Raw genomic sequence first — 20,956 nt, forward strand, 5'->3', positions numbered from 1 at the left:
TAGGCTAGGAAAAATAAGAAAAATAATAGTCTCATACACATCTTCCATTTTTTGTTGTCTACTGGAAAATTATTTAAAAGTGTTTCAATAAACTTTTATACTGCAATGCTGTTGCTACCCATTTCCTTAAGGACCTCTGTCCACAAACTAGGAAACCTCTGTTTCCGTTTGCCAAATAAAGTTTGCATGTTCTTGGTTTTACCATCCAGGAATGAAAAAATTTAGTTTAGGGTGGTTTCTATGTTGTGGTGTTCTATGTGTATATGTATAATGTATTTGTGTACATCTATGATCTATATAATACAGTGGTACCTTCTTAACCTATGAGGGTGAATTAATATATGAGTTTCTCCGAGGTAAACAAGTAGTCACCTCGGTCAAAATTTTTTGTGGCTTTGTTCCGGCTAACGCAAAAAATTGGCCGGTCAGAAAAGCTCGCTCGAGGATTTGCGGAGCTCGAGGATGCCCGTTTTTGTTAACGATCGATGGCCAATAGTGACCGAAAAGAAAGGTTGAAAATTAATAAATAAACAAAAAGGAAAAGGAATAAAAGCTCCTAAACTATGCATCTTTCCTTTTTCCATGAATCTTTTAAAAAAGTTTATACCATTCACTTCAATGTATTATTCAGTAATTATTAGTATGTTATTTCTCAATATTATTGTACGCTTTTTTAAAGTTTTGGTTTGGGAAATCATGCTGATGGCAAATACGAGTTTTATTTCACCATAGTTTAACGTTCTTTCCTGAGGGTGAATTTTGTTCTTGCTTATTAGTTAGCATAAAACTTCTTGAAAATATGTTTAGATACTTTGAACTTATTGTGAGACAAGGTTGTTTTTCGTTCAGTTAATGGAACGTGTTTTTTTAAGGTGCCAAAATATGGACTTGAACTTGAAATACATCTTCATTGTGATTGTGAAATGAAACTTAAATTTATTTTTTCGTTATCAGATTGCGTTGGTGGCTTGTTTGTTTATTGAAGTGTAAAACAATTAAGGTAAGTAAGGTGAATCCAATTTGTTATTTCCACTTTCTTTCATTGTAATATGAGGTTTACATTATTTGTTTTTATGTTTTTACAGCATGGAAAACAACAGTTAAATGTGTTCCTTTCAAGGGCCAGTAGTTTTGAGTTATAAAATTCTTTTCACTCTCAATTTTTATTACTAGGGTTGTGTTTGATGGCATTAACGGTTGCAAGGAGGTTTTATTCCTTGTTGCCGCATGACATGCATAATAGCCATTAGCAGCTTTCTTGAAACCAGTTTTAGTCAGCCTTCAGCCTATAAGGATTGGTGTAAATTTAACAGTATATTTGCCTTTTGGTTGCATCGTTTGATCTATAATGAATAAAGTTATTGACATTAAAAAAAAAATACTTTAAGTCCTAAAGTCCACTATAACGTCAATTTATAACAAAAATAAAACTGTGGTAAGTTGCTTTACTGTTGCTATGATGGTTGAAATACAAGGCCAAAATGGATTTGTTGGTTATCCAATTCGGTCGTTTGATACAATAAGCAAAAAAAAGTTGTTTCTTTGTTCGGTTTTTTTCATCGGCTGTACAACATTTTCTTACGCACAAGGTGTATAACAGTTTTCTTTTCCTTTGAAAACAGTTACTTTCATTCATTCTCCATTCGCTGTTTTTTTTTTCGAACTTATTTAACTACAAGATGGGATAAAGGTTGGGGTGGTGGTATTGTGATTTGGTCTTCTCTCGCTTGACGTAGGGCTATCCATTAAAATCGGATTAATAGTAAGGCGAAAATTATCGCTAAACTTGGAAACAGCTACCAGTTTACACAGTTCAAATAAACCACTTTATGGTATTCATTACATACTGGCTTGCTTTTATATTTCGTAGATTCAAATTATTTGTTATTTAGAAGTGTATTTTCCTTTCTTAATAACATGAAACATCAAAAATATGGGGGAGGTTGACATTTTTGAGGGTTGGAAACAGATTAAGGGCATTTACAAGTTTTTTTCAACTTTGGGGAAAAGGGAAAAATTGATTGATGGTAGGTGAGCAAATTGAGTCTACGAGCTCGGCAACGGGAACGTATTAAAACGTTGTAAGTCAAACGGTACCCACAGCCATATATACTCTATTATATATATATATAGTATATATATCTAATAATATATTAGTATATATCTATATATTATATATATAGCTAAATATAAAATAATAAATATATATATAGATATGTATATAAATATATATATAAATATATATGATTATAGTATTAAAACTATATATATCATATATATATCAAATATCTCCATAATAAACTATATTATATATATATTGAATATATATGTCGTGCCAGACTGAAAGTTCTTGGCTATCTCCCATTTGATTTTCATTTTTTTCCTTCATTGGCAAAAAAAAAAACCTTTTATATATATTTATATATATTCTAACTATATAATAATTATATAGATCTATGTTTGTATATATATATATAATATATTATAATTCATAGTCTATAATATATATTATGATATTATCTATTATATAATATTATATCTGAATATATATATATATCTTATATAATATATAAATATATTATATAACTATATATATTATATATCTATCAATATATATATATATATATATATATTAATATAATATATAATTATATACTTATATAATTATATATATAAATATAAATATAATATATTATACTAGTATTATATTAATATATTAATATAGATTATATTATGATATATGATATATTATATAATATATAAATATATATTATATATATATATATATATAACTCTTTATTATTTAATTTAATATATATATTATTATGATATATATATTAGTCTATATGATATATATCTATAAGATATAATATATAATATATATATATATATACTATATATAGTATATAAAATGTTATAATATCAATATATCTAATATAATCTATATATTATAATATATGATATATATATGATATCATATGATGTATATATGAATAATTATATATATTCTATATTCTATAATAGAATATAAAAAAAAAAAAATAATAATATATCATATATATTATATATTATATATATATGGAATTTTATATATTAATATATTTATATTATATTATATATATATATATATATTATATATGTATATATATGAAATTATCAATATGATAATATTATATGATATTTGATATATATATGATATGACTATATATATATAAGATAAATAAGATATATTATAAATATATAAGTATAATTGATATATATAAAATATATATATTATTATATATATATAAATATAATATATATATATTGAATGTATATATATAATGATTATTATAATATATATCATTATATATATATATATATATAAATACTATATTAATTTTATATATATAGATTTTTATTTAGTTATCATAATTATAATATAATATGATCTTATATATTGATTATATATATATGATATATATAAATATATCTATATATATATAAATATCTTAATATATATTATATCTATATATCTTATATTTATACTTATATATTATATATATATATATATTTAGTATATATATATAATTATTATCTTATATATTATATATCTATCTATATATCTATATCTATATATATCTATTCTTCATCTAATATATCTCATAATTCTATATGTATTATATATATAGATATATTATATATATCTATATATAATATATATATAATTATGTTAATATATATATAATTCTATAATATTATTAATAATAATATTATATATACAATATATATATATATATATAGAATATATCATAGTATATAATATTATTACATACACGATATAATAATATAATATAATATTATATTATATCCTTATATATATATATAGATTATATACATATACCAATATACTATTATATATATATTATAATCTATATATATATATAATATTTTAAAACATATATATATATTATATATAATACTATAATAATAAACATATATATTATATATATAGATGTATATATATAATTAATTTTAATATTGATTTAATAATATAATGTTAATATAGTTATGTATATATAATTATATGTATATGATATATATGTATATATATAATACTATCTATTATATATATATATACTATATATTATATAATATATGATATCTAATATAGATATATATTATATAATAGTCTATATATATATAGATATATATAACTATAATATATGTATGTTATATATCATATAATATAGATATATTCGTATATATGATATTATATGGTGTGTGTTTGTTATATATAGATATAGAATATTATAATATATATATATATACTATATATATATGCATTTATGTTATTACTTATATCTATTAATAATATATTATTATTATATCTTATATATATATTATGCAATGGGGTGGGGATAATTATATATTATATATATCCTATATATTATATATATTAATTATTATATAATATATGTAAATATATACAGGCAGTCCCATGGCTACGAAGGTCTCGGCTTACGACATTGTCGAGGGTTTAATACGACGCTTTTGCAATTATATTCCTCAGAAATTATTTTTACCAGGGGTTATGAGGGCATGATTGTTACCAGGGTTACGACGCACTAATGCTCCCAGAGTTGTTTCTGACGCCTACAAATGCAATGGACTTCTCGGCAGGATGAAATAATGACACCAAAAATGCAAAAATAATCAATAATTTAAAAGGTTTTTTTTATGGAAAAAATAAATGCAATAAGAATGAAGGTTGTACATAGTTTTGAATGCACCCAAAAGCATTTTGTTAAAAAGTAAGGGTTTTGTCTTAGGAATTTTGACAATGTTCTGGGCTTACAGACAACTTTTGACCGTTACGGAACGTGGTCTCAAGAATGGAAACCCCCGTCGTAACCCAGGGACTGCCTGTATATATATCCCTAATATTCAATATATATAGTATAATATATATATAATATATATTTATGGATATATATGAATATAGATGTATATATCTATATATGTAATATAATATATATATGTATAAATATATATATATATATATGTTAGTATGTATATATATATATTTATATGGGTATATAATTTATTTTATTTTTTTAATTTATCTTTATTTTTTTTTTTGTAACTTTATTTTTTATATATTGTAGGTTTTATATATATATATATCTATAATATAGTATATATACTATAATCTTATACTATCTATATATATATAATATAATACAGCATAATTTATGTTCTACTTTAACATATTATATATATATATTTTTAAATATATGAATATATTATTAATTTATATATCTATATTATATCTATTATATATATTACCTATATCTATATTTATATATAAAAAGGTTTTTGCTATGAAGGGAAAAAAATGGAAAAAGCGAGTGAGCCATGAAAATTGTTTCAGTCTAGCAAGGACCCTTTACTCAGTTGTGCCTGAAGTGTAAAATTGTCGTGAGCCTCAGCACTGAAAGGTTTCTGGGCTATCTCGCTTTTTCATTTTTTTCTTTTCGTGGCCAAAAAAAAAACCTTTACTTTATACATTAGCATCATGTTTTATTTAATAACTTCTATGACTCAAGTTAAGTTCAGTCATATATTTATATTTAATATAGTTTGGTTACCTCGTTTGGTCGAACCTTATCGATTGTCGAACCTTGACACTTCTATCACTGTCTTTGGGGTTTCCTTTGAATTTTTTGGAAAGAAACCTTTCAAGAAAAACAATTTTTTCTCCTTTGTCCGAAACAACATGCTCAATACTTATCAAAATGGCGCAGATTATATCTAGTTTGTAATGTGATGTTTGGTCGGTCTGCTGGGTTCTTACAAGTTGGTTAAACTGTATTAATATTTTTTTATTTTACAACTATATAGGTTTGTAATGATAAAACCCATAATTTTGAACAAACAAAGTAAATAAAAGTATTAACAAGCAATTTAACATCAAAGAATTTAGACTTTCAGGTGGTAAATTAGCAAAATAATAAGATGTATTAAAATCGTAGTGTAATTATTTAGTTTTATAAAAAAAGCGGTTAGTAACCCGTGGTTTAACTCATCCCAGATGATTTTTTGATGCTGAAGAGGGAGGGATGTGTTGCTATGGTGAGGTAGAGAAAGAAAAGGCGAGAGGTTTAAAATTTTACTCTATGTATGGCTAAAAAAAAAGCCCAATAACCAATTCACATGAAAAAAGTAAAAAAAGAAATTGAAGTTTCCCAACAATAAATTTTAAACGTAATGATTAAAATATGGAAAAACAATCAAAATTGCAATAAAGAAGAAAAAAAAAAAATAAACAAAAGAAAAAAAAAAGTCGTTGAAACCAGTTGTTTCGGTTGCACTGAGGTGAGAAGGTAAATAAAGTTGAAACAAATTAATTAAACACAATAAGTAAATATGAAGGAACAAAGCTTTTCCCACAATAAAATTAGCGAGTAAATGATCAAGGGAAAAATCATTGTTTCATTTACAAGTGGCTTACACAGCTAACTTGAGGGTAGAGGAACGGGAGCTGTTTATATTTTTGTTTGAGGGGAATAATTGGCATGAATGAAATGATTTTAAGTTTATCAATGCGGTTGTAGGTCACTTTTTTGTTGAGGATGGGGACGAACAGAAGGACAGAAAAATAAAACTTGTTTAACTGTAATTTGTAATTTTTTTTAGTAACGGGTAAAAAGTAGTCACCAATTCACATTAAAAAAATTAAAATAAAAATTTTATTTCACAATAAATTTAAACATAATGAAAAAAATAAAACATGAAAACAAAAAAATTAAATGCAAATTCAGTAAAAAAAAAAACGAAAAAAAAATAAAACGGAATAAACTTGCTTGAGTCAAGTTTTGTTCGGTGAACCGGGTGGGTTAAGGAGAGAGAGGATGAGAGAAGATTGGAGGAGAGACCGGGAGGAAGTGAGTTTGCGAGAGATGCTGGCAGGAGAGACGAGGATGGCAAGAGACGAGCTTGAGAGAGAGGATGAGAGAGAGAGAGGGGGGGGGGGGGGGGGGGGGCCCTGAGGGGGGGGGGGGGGGGGGGTTTCCTGTTGTCCCACTGGAACTTATCAGGTGGGCTGGGATGATTATTCGCCCATTCTTTCACTTTACACTCGATCTGCCCAAATCACTTTTAACTCGATCTACCCAAATATCACTTTTGATTTTGTTTGTTCACGGTAAAATAACAATCTAGTTTACAATTGACTTCTTATGATTTTTTTGCTTTTTGTACTATTGTAAAAGTAACTGAGCTCTGTAAAAATACAAACAAAATGGTTGCCCGCTTTCAGTTTCTGCATGCCTTCTGTGATTATTTGTTTTAAATGGCTTCCTTGTGAAAAGTTATTTTATCTCTTTTTTCCTTTTATTGCACAACTTTGAATTATTAACATTTTTTTATTGTTGCAAAATCCAAATCCTTAATATTTTTTGTTTTGAAAAAGTATGCCAATTTTATTTTGCCCAACAGTAAGTTGGATGTATGTTGGCATAATTAATCTCTTTTGTGCAACTTGAGATCGAACTTAGTGTAAACATGGCTGATTACTCTCTCTATCTTCTCTCTCTCTCCTCTCTCTACTACTCTATCTCTCTTCTCTCCTCCTCTCTCTCTCTCCCTCTCCTCTCTCCTCTGTTCGGTACAAAACAATTGGACCACACACACACACTATTGATTCTTTTGATTATCTTTGTACCTATAATAAGTGAATAAAATGATTTTTTTATTTAAATTCCAACCTTTGAACACTACTGCAAATCAATTGGTTTGCTCAAAGGGTTCCATTATCTCCCTCCCTCCATCCCCCAGCCAGCCAGCGCCAATTTTTACCGAACAGTTAGTAAATTTATTAAAAAAAAAAAAAAAAAATTCAAAAAATTTAGAGTCATTACACGTTAATTGAAGTTTTTGAAAACATTGAAATAAAAAAGAAAAAAAAACCACAATGTGGAAAAGGGGGAAAAGGGGGGACTTTTTGGGTTGGGGTTGGAAAACGAATTATCCTGATTCCCTTTGATTTGATTATTGGGGATATTTGTTTTCATCTATATATAATATATATATATCTATATTAATATATTAATATATAATATATATATATCTATATCTATATATATAAATAGATATAAATATACTATAATCTATTATTATATATATATATTCATAATATATAATAATCTATACTATTATATCTATTATATATATATATATATATATATCATATTATCATCTATTCTAGTAGCTATGTATGGATATATAGTCTATAGACTATATATATATATTATATTAATAATACTCATATCTATAGATCTCTATATTTATTTATACTAATATATATATATAATTATCTTATATTTATATATTAATTATATATATTACTATATATACACAATATATACCATATATCCCATACATTGAGCTACAAATGGTCCTTCTAATATCTAATTCGCTCTACCCATTGGAATTGATATATTTTGTTGCCTTATGTTAACAGAAGGGGGGAAATTTTTTGTTGTTGTTAAGCAAATTGTTGTACCTGTGAATTTGTTGGGTTTGTATGGGTTTGTTGCCCCATGAGCCAACAAATTTTTCTTGTCAACTAAAAAAAATTCCCCTTCAGTTAACACTTATAGCGAAAAATATATTTATTCCAAGGTAGAGCGAAGTGAGATATTTAAAGAACATTTGTAGTTTGATTGTATGTACCCTATATGAATCACGGTAATGTGATTATGGAATCATATATATATGATATAATCATATAATAAAATACTATAATATTATGCAATATTATATTTATATGTAGTTGCTTAATATATATATATATATTTATCTATAATAATATATATAGTATAATATATCTATATATATGATGTGTGGTGTGTGTTGTGTATTATATATTTTGTATATGTACTACAATATATGTATATATGGTAATATCATATAATATATATATATTATATAATATATGGGTTTATATACTATATATATCTATGTGTGTGTGTGGTCTGTGTGCTGTTTGTGTTGTGTCGGGTGAGGGCTGTGTGTGTGTGTGTGATAGTATGTATAATGCTATAACTAATATGTATATGTGGGTGATATATAATATATTATATATAATAATTAATATGTATATATATAATATGATAATATATAATTGTATAGAGAATTGTATCAAGTATATATTATATATATTGAATATATATAATATGATTCATTATAATTTACTATATTTATTAAAAATATAATTAATTCTATCATAATAATATTAATATACATATATAATTATAATATATATCTATATAATTATATATATATATATTTATATATATATATATATACCAACAAGCGGGGGTGGTGGTATATTGGCAGAGCGTGATCAAACTGACGTGACTGGATTTGAATTGTTCTCCTGCGTTCTGGGCCAAGTACAGGTAAATCTATTATCGAGAAAAAAAAAAATCCCCATTGTCGGTTAAGCAATATATGAAAAATATTATTTAATTCCGGAGGTAGAGCGAAGTTAGATATTGAAACGGACACTTGCTTAGCTTGATGTATGTATATGAATCATGGTAATGTGATATGACTTATATATATATATATATATATATATATATATATATATATATATATATATATATATATATATAGTATTATGTATGTAGCATATATACTCGTAAGTATATATCTATCTATTTTCATTTCCACCAGAAGCAAGTCATCAGCATGACCTGCTCCTTTTTCTAAAAACTTCCTTACCCATCTCTTTTGCTTTCTCTTATCCCTCCTCGGGTGCATTAAAGTAGCCAAGTAGAATACAGAGGTTACTTCACCAACAAGCATCCTTACGACAACTGAGGTCTGGACAGGAAACATTGTTTGCAAACAGTTTGGAAACTGCAAACAATGTTTCCTAGTGTGGACTGGCATTTACAATCCTCTTGACATCGACTTTTGTAGTTCAATAAAGGCCTGTCCAAACTAGGAAACATTGTTTGCAAACAAAGTTTGCAACTTTTTGCAAACAGTTTCCAAACTGTTTGCAAACAATGTTTCCTGTCTAGACCTCAGTTGTCATCAGGAAGCTAGTGGTGCAGTAGCCTCCGCACTCTACTTGGCTACTTTAATGCACTGAGGAAGGATAAGAGAAAGAAAAAGAGATGGATAATAAGGAAGGTTTTAGAACAAGGAGAGTGTCATGACTTGATTCTGGTGGAATTGAAAATAGGTTCTTATATACACATATACATACATACATACATACATTCATACATACACATATATATATATATATATATATATATATATATATATAGTATATATATATATATATATATATATATATATATATACTTGTGTATATATTCATATACACAGAGGAACACTAAATGTTTTCTATTCTGAATGGGAAACAAATATATGGTAAAAAGTGTTTGCAAACAATGTTTCCTAGTGTGGACAGGCCTTAATATTACCAAGGTAACAGGAATGGCTTGCTTCCTTCAAGGTCTATCCCTCTGTCGTAATATACTTATAATCCTCCTCCTTCATCCCTTTACCCTTAGTTTTTTTTACTTTTAGAGCATCAAAAATCCCTTACTTCATTTACACCTTGCAATTCCTGAACATCAGTTAGACACCTTCTGTTAATTTGAACATACTACATACTGTAATGTTGTTTTCCCCCTAACACTTGTCCTGCAGTATCAGTGTGTCAACTTTCCAAACTGAAATTTTTCTTTTCCTTTCTGGTCACCATAATCCTGATTTTGGTTTTGGTTACTCTTGAGTATCTTGTCTTTTGTCTATTGTAATGTTCTTCTTTTAGGTAATTGCTGTAGAAGACATCTTGCTTTGTTTCTGTTGTTAATGTTAGATAATATGGATACATTAGCTCCCAGGTTTGCTTTCTATCCTCTGTAGTTCCTTTGTTGATCTTGTGTTATGATTTAGAATCATCACTTCACGAAACTTTCTATTACCTTACATTATAAAGTCCCTCGTCCCTCTAATTGCTTCATGAAACTGTCAAATTCCTTTTGACTTCACAAGTATCATGTATAGAATTTGCATACATGTTATTGGTTTTGTAGTGTTCTCATTACAGTAGTATAATGATCACTCCTTTGTTGATTTTCTTGGTGTGAAGCTGAACTGACAATTTTTAACATTATTTTTTATCAGCCTTTTCTGTAACACCTCCCATACTTTCACAACTTACTTGTACAGTCTATAATTGCCCCTAAGATTTGAACCTTATTGGTCAACTCCATTTCTAGTTCTTGAGCTGTTCGCCACAAATTGATTGTTGAAGATTATCCTGTAGTTTTTCTTGTTCATCACAAGTTGATTGATGAAGATTATCCTGTAGTTTTTCTGTTTTTCATCTTCAGGGCTCTCTTAACCTTAGATGTAAATATCCTCCCATTCTTAATTATATTCTAAACTCATGAGAGTTTGAAAGTGCTTTGTGTACAGTGTTATCTCCACATTTCCATACTTTGCACTTTTACTTGATTTCACAGTTTTCATTATTGTGTATTTTATACTCATTTGACATCTTAGTTTTTTTTCCTATACGTATTCACTTTACTATTTTATGCAATTTTCATTTTTCATTCTTCTTCAAATCTTCCTCTTTGCAATTGGCACTTGCCTTCTGGCCTCCATCCTACAGGGCTTGGCATTCCTATTTTCATCAGTTGACTTCTGTACATGGTGATTCATCCCCTGTGTTTTTCTTTCATATTATCTCTTCTCTTGTCACAACACAAGTTTTTCATACTCTCGAGTGGATCATCTTCCAGAGGTTTCTACCTTTGGTTGTATATTTACTGACATATTTTCTTCTTGCTCCTTGAATTTTGTTTCTCTCTTATGTTCGTATTTATACAAGCTGTATCTCTCTTCATCACCATATGTTTTTACCTCATTATACATAATTAATTTGATACCCTCATTACTCTCAAGGTATTGATCTCATTATTTTTACCTCCTGTAATGAAATAATTTTAGTGGATAAGAGGGGTGTATAACGATGTAATGAAATTGTACTTAGTCAGATAGCAGCCGCTGAAAAGACAAGGTCTAAAGGAAATATTGTACCATGACTTTTTAGTACTATACAAGTTACCTTTCATTCGATGATTTGGAGAAGATATATAAAAGAAAGATTACCAAAAATATGAAAACTATTCCAAATTGGATGGATAGACTTATATAAAGCTTTTGTAACTGAATTGATACAAATTCAAGATGATGAGAAGCACTCAAGTTTTACAGTGATGGTGCTACTTATATTATTCATTTAAGATACATATATATTTAACCCTCTTGCGCACAGCCCAAAAATATAAGGGTGTAAGGCACACGACTTCCCTGGGCTGAAAAGAACGTGCATGGAAAGTTTTTTGGTAAAATTCGGTACGTCCAAACTATAACTAATATACGCTTCTGGTTAGTGTTATTATGTCAGCCAATGATTGAATTATCTCTTAAAACAATCGGAACATCTTTACGAGGCTTAGAAATAAAAAAAACGATGTGAAGAACGTGAGATTTTAAAGAATCGTAAATATTTTTTTATAAATAATCATGAAAAATATAATAATTAGGTTTGGGGAGTTTGTTTTATACCCAAATTTTGTAGGTATGTTTGATTTTTCATAAATGTGTTTGCTAATGAGCTGTAATTGATTCAAAAATGCTAATTTTTTACCGAGTGCAATTTTCAGATTTTCTAACCTACTTATGTTGACGTTTTGTATCGTAGCTAAGTAAGCTAGCAGCGTCGAGTTTGCGTTTTCTTCGAGATTCATCATCTGCTGACCCAATGGAGTCGACTATGTTTTCTGTGATTGATGCATTTTTTTTGTGTGAATTTTTCCCAAAAATAACTTGATTATGATACACCCAGTGCATCATCTGTGCACTTACTGAAAACAATTTATTGATGCGCTACGCGTCGTCAGATCACGAGAGGGTTAAAAGGAAATCCTGATGAAGGAAGTTGGATTGGTTTAGTTTGTGATGAGAAAGGTCACTAAGAGAAGGGTAGGAAGGATAGGTAAAATGAGTAAAACAATTTAAGACAAGATGAAAATACTAACAGACCTAGTTATTAGGGTCTGATGGAGAGTTACTTTAAACATGCAAATAGTGGGATTGAATGCAATAGGCTAATTATTTAGGGGGCTTTAGGCATTGAGTAACAATGATAGACTTCATTGATTATAATTGAATGAGTTACTTGAGAAATGCCAATTACATAAATTAGACATTTTAGACCAAAACTCACTGATAGATAGGATAAAGAAATTATGATGGAGATAATTCCTTGAGGTTGTGTCAGCAATATTAATGATAAAAGCAACAAATGCAATTGATGTTATAGTATGGAGACCACTGAAGACTACGTTTATATCACAGATTTGTAAGATAACTGAGAATTGTTAAAAAAATTTTAGAGAGATTTGGATGTTAATAAAACATTCAAAATTTTGGTGGCAGTAGGAGAGGCAGTTACAATACCTAATTAGAATATTGTTTGAAAAAACATAGAAATTACAGAATTATTTTAATAAGTGTTTGATCAGTATAATAAAATAGATAAATATGATGACCCAGAAAGAAAGTGTGTTTATGAGTGTCGTGAAAGATACAACTGAATACTACTATGGTTTTTAAATTCTATGGTTTTTAAACCATAGAATTGAATACTAGGGTATTTAAATTCATGAAGCATAAAGAAATATGAGTTCCATCATTTCAAAACAAAAATCTGGAAGGACCAATGATGACTTTTGAGTTCATAAGCGAGAATGGAAAAACTAATTAGTATAGTGTGGAGAGGATGTTTTAAGCAGCATCCATAGAATTCCAGAGAGTGATAACCTTAAAATTTAAAATTAGATGGGCGATTGAATAAACAAAGCTTTTGATTCAAATTCTTTCAAGAAAAGTGTTTTACACAAGAACAGATAGATTCTGCTTTTGGGAAAATATGATTTTCAGAGAAAAAATACATAGCCAAGCCCATGATGTGATCTTTTGAGGACGTTAGAAATAGGTATGGAAATTTGTTTTCAAATAAATTGTAAGCTGTCCTATTTTACAGTAAAAAGTCATATATATATTGCACTGAAAATCTCCTCGGATGCATAGATGAGTGTGTATAATAACTTTGTGCAAAGTCCTAATGTTTTCCTTTGTGAAGTTCACACTGCACTGTAATATATGATAAGGTTCTTTTAGAGTTTTCTATCCTAGGGGCTATATTTTTAATATAATGAAATATTTCTGGATAGAAGATAAATGGAGGTAAATTTATGATCGCCGATATTGTTTTTGCTTTCTAAATGGCCTTTCCAAAGTCTTTTGCCTTGAAAATAAATCTGAATCAAGATGAGACTCCTGCTGTAGGATATAAAACCCCAACATGAACATTTAAAATTAGAAATAGGCTTCAAATTCAGTTTAGAAGGTGAAGAACGAGTGTTTTCACAGGGTGATAGTTGAGCGTCTTTAGAAGGTGAAGAGTCAGTATTGTTTTTGAAAGTAAAGGTTGAGTAGTTTTTAAGGTGAAAGTTTGGAGATCTTTTTGGAAAAATTTTAGTTTTTGATGTAGTTACCAAAGAGATTATTATTATATCATAAAAATCTGAAACTCACCTGCATATATTTGTGAGCATACAGCTCAACTCCATCCTTGAACCATGTTATTTGAGGAAGTGGAGATCCTCCAGCAACACACAGGAACACGATTTTGTGACCAAGCACATACTGGTAGTTGAAGTGGGAAGATTTTATTATTTTAGCACCCTGGAAAATATTGAAATGACCATGTTACATTTTTTTTAATATAAGAAATTCACTGTGAATGGAGTTTCTATGAGATTACTGAACATAGTGTTAAAGTTTTTTAAGTATAAAGATTTGTCATAACTTAGATTTTGTTGAAATAATGCAAAAAAAATATGTAGTTAAACTGCATCAGAGATCTCAGTTAATTGCATTTGAGTGCAGTTTTGCCTTCACAATTTATACATATGTTATTGTGAATTTTTAACTAGAATCAAAGGTATGCATGTCTTTGTTAATCTGAACATTTCAGACTAGTTGAGGACACTGAAAAACTGTTTGTTAGTGATTGTAAACTTATTCAAGTTGCTTGGTCTTTATAACATTAGAAGCGTAAAATTTCTTATACAGCCTGTTGAGTTAAAGTTTTCATTGCATTATATAAGAATAAGATGCATGGTGTATGTAATGCAGGGGGCACGTTGACTATGAAAACTTATTTGGTATCACTTTTTCATGTTTAAACTTCACATCTTCTTTTTGAAATTATTTATATATTTAAACTCAGTTTGTCCATCACTGTCGAGGTGATATGTTAGTGGTACAAATGTATGAAAAGTTACCTCTGGATTTTGGTAGTATTCCTTGGCTTCCACTGAAGGATAAGTACCAGTGATGGGCTTGAAGTCTTTTCTTCCTTTATAGCGTCCAGAAAGCTTCCCTCTTTTTCCAGTGCCAATGGTGTTGCTTTGTAATGCAAAACTCACCAACATCAGCACTACTATGACTTTAAAATAATACAGTCCGTCACTCATTTTGGAGCTAATTTTTGGGCACCTGTTTAGGATAGAGTAGGGAAATGGTTATGATTCTCATTAAAAATTCTAATAAAGATTATAAACTTGTCTAAGGAGTTAGGTAGCTGAGTAATTTAAAAACAATTACTTTTGTATAAATAAAAATGGAATTCAGTGCTTTTAAATTTTGAGAACAGAATAATATATTTTGTAAAAAGTGCTTACTTATTAATTATTATTTTTGTTATCTAAAAGTTGAAAAATACAAGGTTAATGAGAGAGAGGACTAACAAAAAAATTACTGTTTTATATGGAACAGAAATTTCTGGCTTGTCAAGGTTGTTTTTGTTTTTTTTGTGTAGATAAATTAAAACCATAATGCAACACATAGGATGTACCTTGCATAAATTTGCTTTTTTAACTTCAGTTGGTTATTCAGGACTGGAGATGATAGTCTTTCACTTGTTTTATTTTACTGCTTACTTTTTTCATCCCTTCAGTAACTGTGTATTTACTTGTTATTCTTCTCAGTACATTATTGTATTTGGATTTATCTGATTTCATGTATTTGCGTTAATTAATCTATTAATTTTAGATTAATAGCCTTTCTGTTTTTCACGAGTTCATAGGCTGAAAGCGGTTGACTTATATGTAATGTGTAATTTGTGTAATTCTGTTATGCCAGGGCAGTTTCGATTTAATAATTCATAACTATTAGTCTGTGTGTGTATAGTGGATGTGTATAAGGATGAGAGGCAGGAATAATTTTGGTATAGTAAAATAAAAGGCTAGCAATTACAAGTAACCCTCTGAGGCTGAACTCCAGTAAAACAAAAACATTATTGATTAGCAGATCTCATACAGATTTCCCACCCCATCCTCACCTTCAGGTGGGTGGAACTTTGCTGACTGAGTCTGAAGCTTTAACTATTCTAGACGTAACTTTTAACTTATTACTTTTGAGAAATGCCTGATGAAAGTTGCAGCAGATGTTGCATGAAGGTTAGGTATCGTTCGAAAGGCCTCATATATTTATAACAGTGATAAAATCATTGCAAACTGTTTAATGTCATTTGTACTTACTTTGCTAGAATACTGTTCTCCATTGTAGATGTCTGCTTCTGCCAGAGATTTATGTTTTCTAGATAGGGTGGTTTGTAGTGGTAGATTTCTGTTTCTTAATATAGTAGCAGTCATGACTTGAGCCATTGACAGATGGTCTCGTTTGTCATTTTTTCATAAGTTGTATTTCAACAGAGATCTCTCACATTCACAATTGATTCCTGCTCCTCATTATCTGCCAAGAGCAACCAAATTCACTGAACAGCAGCACCAATTTTCAAAAATGTGCCTCACTGTCAAACATCTCAATTCCAGAGGTCCTATAGTCCTCACAATGTTGGACTGAGCAACAACCTCCCAGAGGATGTCTTGCAGTTGGAACTTCAGTATTTCAACTGAAAATGCAATGCATTACTACCCTAATCCAGTGGACCCCACATTTGGCGTTCTCGGCATCGGCAGACTTTCGTATTCGTGCATTTCTGTATGGGCCATGTCTACCCATTATTCTCAGGAAATTCGCATATTTGCGATATTTTTCTATGAGAAACATCCTCATATTACTGTATTTACATATCAATTTCATGATTAAATGCACATTGTGATAAAACTATTAAGAAAACCAGGTATACTATAAGCATTTTTAGTGGAGTGGGTTTTTCTTGAGTTTTAACTCAGAAAATAGGCAGTTTTAAGTGAGTTTTTGTATAGGGGTTGTAAGTATTCCAGGATTCTAGCTATTCATGGGTGGGGGGGCTGGTGGTGGAGGTGGCAGTCTGGAACGCATCCTACCGCAAATACGGGTGGTCCACTGTATACCATTTTTCTTTCATTTTAATAACTTTTTATCTTTTTACCTATTTATTAATTTGTTTCTTTTTTAATAAGCTGGATATCTTCTCTCTGTATTTCCCTTTACTTCCCCTTACTTCTTCCTAATGAACACCATCTTCTTTGGAAGCTTAAATTTCAAGTCGTTGGCCCCAGTGGGCTTGTTCCATATGAATAAGCTCTGTTTACTGACCAATAATAATAATAATAAAAATAATGTGAGAGTCAGTTTTTTTTTTATTCAGTGGTCTTGTTAAACTACTTGATAATACTGTAATGGTAATATATTTGGTAATAATAAAGCTGAACTTACATATATAAATATAAACATTCTATTCATATGATCATTTTATATTTGTATGAATGTAGTATTACTTTTGTGCATTACATTTCTGAAGTGTGTATTTTTTTTAGATATGTATTTCAGTTGTATATCTAAATGAACATTCATTTTAGTGAAAACATTTACAAGTGCTTTTTGATATATGTCATTTATATTAAAATATTATTTAATAATTACAGACGAAATTCATGATAACTGTAGGCTTTTTTATTTTATTCTGCCATTACTTATTATAATGTTTTTTTGATGTGGGCCTTCAAAAAACATTTTTACAACAGTGTAACAAAAATTAAAAATACTTACGCAAATACGTACTACTTTGGTTGGGAAAATGACAAAAGAATTTCTGGTCATATATGTTTTCTATGTAGGAGATGCACTATTTTTATAATGCAAAGTCTGAAGGGATTGTTATTGAATTGCTTTCAATATCCCCAATCTTGAAAGAAATAAGTAAAAGAAAAGAGAAGGAAAAAACTTCATTTAGCCGACTGCCAGAGGTGACTGTTGGTTTAATGTGGGAAAGAGGACACCAAAGGATGTTAATAAGAAACTGCTTTAGAGGAGTTCCAAATATATTGCCTTTGGAAAAACCTGGGGATGGATTTTCCTGTCATTTCTAAGGAATGACAATCACAGGTTAGGGATGAGTCCAGTAAATATTGGTGTTGATCTGGTTGTAGAGCTGTTACAGCAGGGCTTTTTTCCACTTTTTCAACTTGTGCTGTTTGACAATGAGGAAAGGATAATTTAGGTGCTAACCCAAATCTGTTACAAATCTAATTTGGGTCAACTTGCCTAGTAACGATTACTCTGCTGTGAATTTCCAATAAAGTTTTAAAGTTCTGAAAATAACAGCTTTAGTATAATGTGTTTGATAGTTCCTTTAACACATGGGGAATTAGTAAATTTTTGGTAAAACATAAAGAGTAGGATGGTATTTGCTAAGTAAGAAAGTGTAAGTATTCAGTAGTAATTGAACTCGGTAATCATAATTCTGTACTGTTTTTGTAAAGGGATAGGAAAAATTAATTTTAAGCAGAGATAAGAATGATATTTATGGATCTACTCAATATTTGATATGTATGTATGGTATGTGTATATATAGTATATATATATTATATAATATATATATATATATATATATATAGGGTATATAATAATATATATATATATATATACAGGTACTATCCTACTTACAACCAAGTTTGGTTCCGACCCACTGGTTGTAAGTCGGAAGAATGGATGTAAGTCGAAACCTTAAGAAAGAATGGCCAAACATACTGGGTAGGGTATACTATCAACCTTTGCTATATAAGTGCCTACTTAGTACTGTAATGTAATGTAACAATCATTAGGTTTCAATTCTTTTTCTTTTTACCATAATGTACTTCTACTAATACATTTTAATCATTTATGTAATAGTATATATTACGTACAATCAGGCATTGGAGTTAAATGGGGTTAGTTCTTGCATGCATTGTCAGAAGTCGATTCTTACGTAAATTGTTTGGTTTGCAATTCAGTCTACAGTACAGTTAATACCAAATGATGCTGCAGATTAGGGCAGTAACTCAAACTGATGCTGCCTGAGTGATGAGAGTTCTCATGCCTGAGTGATGAGAGTTTCTCAATGAGATGGCACAGTGCCAAGTAACTCAATGGTCAACTGTCTGTGAAGTAAGGTTGTAAGTACAAGAGTGGTCGTATGTCGAGTAGGTTGTAAGTCGGAATAGTACCTGTATATATATGTATAGGTATATATATATATATATAATATATATATATATATATATATATATATATATATATATATATATTATATAATATCTAGATCTATATATATATATAGTATATATATATATTATATATATATATTATATATATATATATATATATATATTATATATAGATATATATATATATATAGCTACACAGGCAGTCCCCGGGTTAACGAACAGACGGGGGTTCCGCGTAAGCCGAAAATCGTCGTAAGCCGGAACGATGCTTGGAAATATTGTCTTAAACTAATAAAAAGTTTATAAAAACCTTACTTGTAATCCTTTGGTTACGCTACATGTTGTTTCCTGTAGTTTTATGTACAACCTGGAGTTATTTTCAATAAAAGAATGCTGGTTCTTGAAGGTAAAAACTATTGTAATCTGCTGGTGACACTACATTCTTGAAGTTTTATGTAACAACCTGGTGGAGTGATTACTATTTACGTATCATATAGACTAATTAAAGTAAACATATCTTTAAATAGGCCTTATATATTAGTATCAACAAAACATTTCCTGCCATGAGTCAGAGGCCGTTAAATGAAACGAACACTTCTTCTTGTCCTATCTGTTCAGAAAATAAACGTTACGTCAATCCCTGAGACCATTGTTGCCAGGCGTCTCTCTCTCTCTCTCAAAATTACATCTAGGAACCTTGACGATACGATTGCCCTAATATACGAATGTTTTGAGATACACAGAAAATTTTGCAAAATATAAGCTTTGATAATACACAACGAAATATTTTGAGATACGATTTTGCGATGAGTGTTAGTTGTATAGGCGACCGATAAATGGGCGTTCAGTGTTTCTGTTTCTTTGTTGGTGCTGGCATGTTAACTATGTCGTTGTTTAGTTCGTTGTATTTGCACCTATTTTTCATGTTATTTTTGTCTATTTTTTATTATTATTAACCATGGGTCTCAAAGCTAAAGACAAAGCAGGTGATAAGAAAAACCCAAGAAAATGATGATTTCGGATTGGAAGCAAAACATGAAATTATAGCAAAGACATGAACGTGGCGTTCGTATCTTCGATTTTGCAAACGAGTATGGTTGAAATCCTTCTACAATATCCACGATCATCAAGCAGAAGGAAGCTATATAAAACCTTCCAAAAGGCATTCACCATTATTTCTAAAACTACGAACTGATTAAAAAAAAATAAATAGGAAAAAAAATTAGTTTTTTAGCAATGTTATTTCATTGTGTGGATTACGTAGTTATTTAGTGTAACATACGTAAATGAAAAGAGAACAAATCGTTCCCTGCCACCTCCCGTACCTACCTCCCCCTGCCCCTGCGCCTCAGGTTCATCTTTCGTTGTGGTAA

The 20,956-nt window shown here is 29.0% G+C and overlaps 2 protein-coding genes across 3 annotated transcripts in view; one reads left to right on the forward strand and one right to left on the reverse strand.

Annotated features, from left to right (window-relative positions):
- LOC135217126 (procollagen-lysine,2-oxoglutarate 5-dioxygenase 1-like) overlaps nt 1-20,956 on the forward strand; it is a 597,528-nt gene that overhangs the window by 130,357 nt on the left and 446,215 nt on the right. The gene's annotated exons all lie outside the window — the stretch shown is intronic.
- LOC135217415 (immunoglobulin domain-containing protein oig-4-like) overlaps nt 1-20,956 on the reverse strand; it is a 29,792-nt gene that overhangs the window by 2,699 nt on the left and 6,137 nt on the right. For both annotated transcript variants that reach the window (XM_064253257.1, XM_064253256.1), the window contains exons 2-3: nt 15,435-15,648; nt 14,683-14,832 (exon numbers count right to left, since the gene is read on the reverse strand). In XM_064253257.1, coding sequence (XP_064109327.1) covers nt 14,683-14,832; nt 15,435-15,626 — 342 coding nt within the window. In that variant the 5' untranslated portion in view covers nt 15,627-15,648. The remainder of the gene's footprint in view (nt 1-14,682; nt 14,833-15,434; nt 15,649-20,956) is intronic.

Source organism: Macrobrachium nipponense, chromosome 7 (genome assembly GCF_015104395.2).
Source record: "Macrobrachium nipponense isolate FS-2020 chromosome 7, ASM1510439v2, whole genome shotgun sequence".
Classification (NCBI taxonomy): domain Eukaryota; kingdom Metazoa; phylum Arthropoda; class Malacostraca; order Decapoda; family Palaemonidae; genus Macrobrachium; species Macrobrachium nipponense.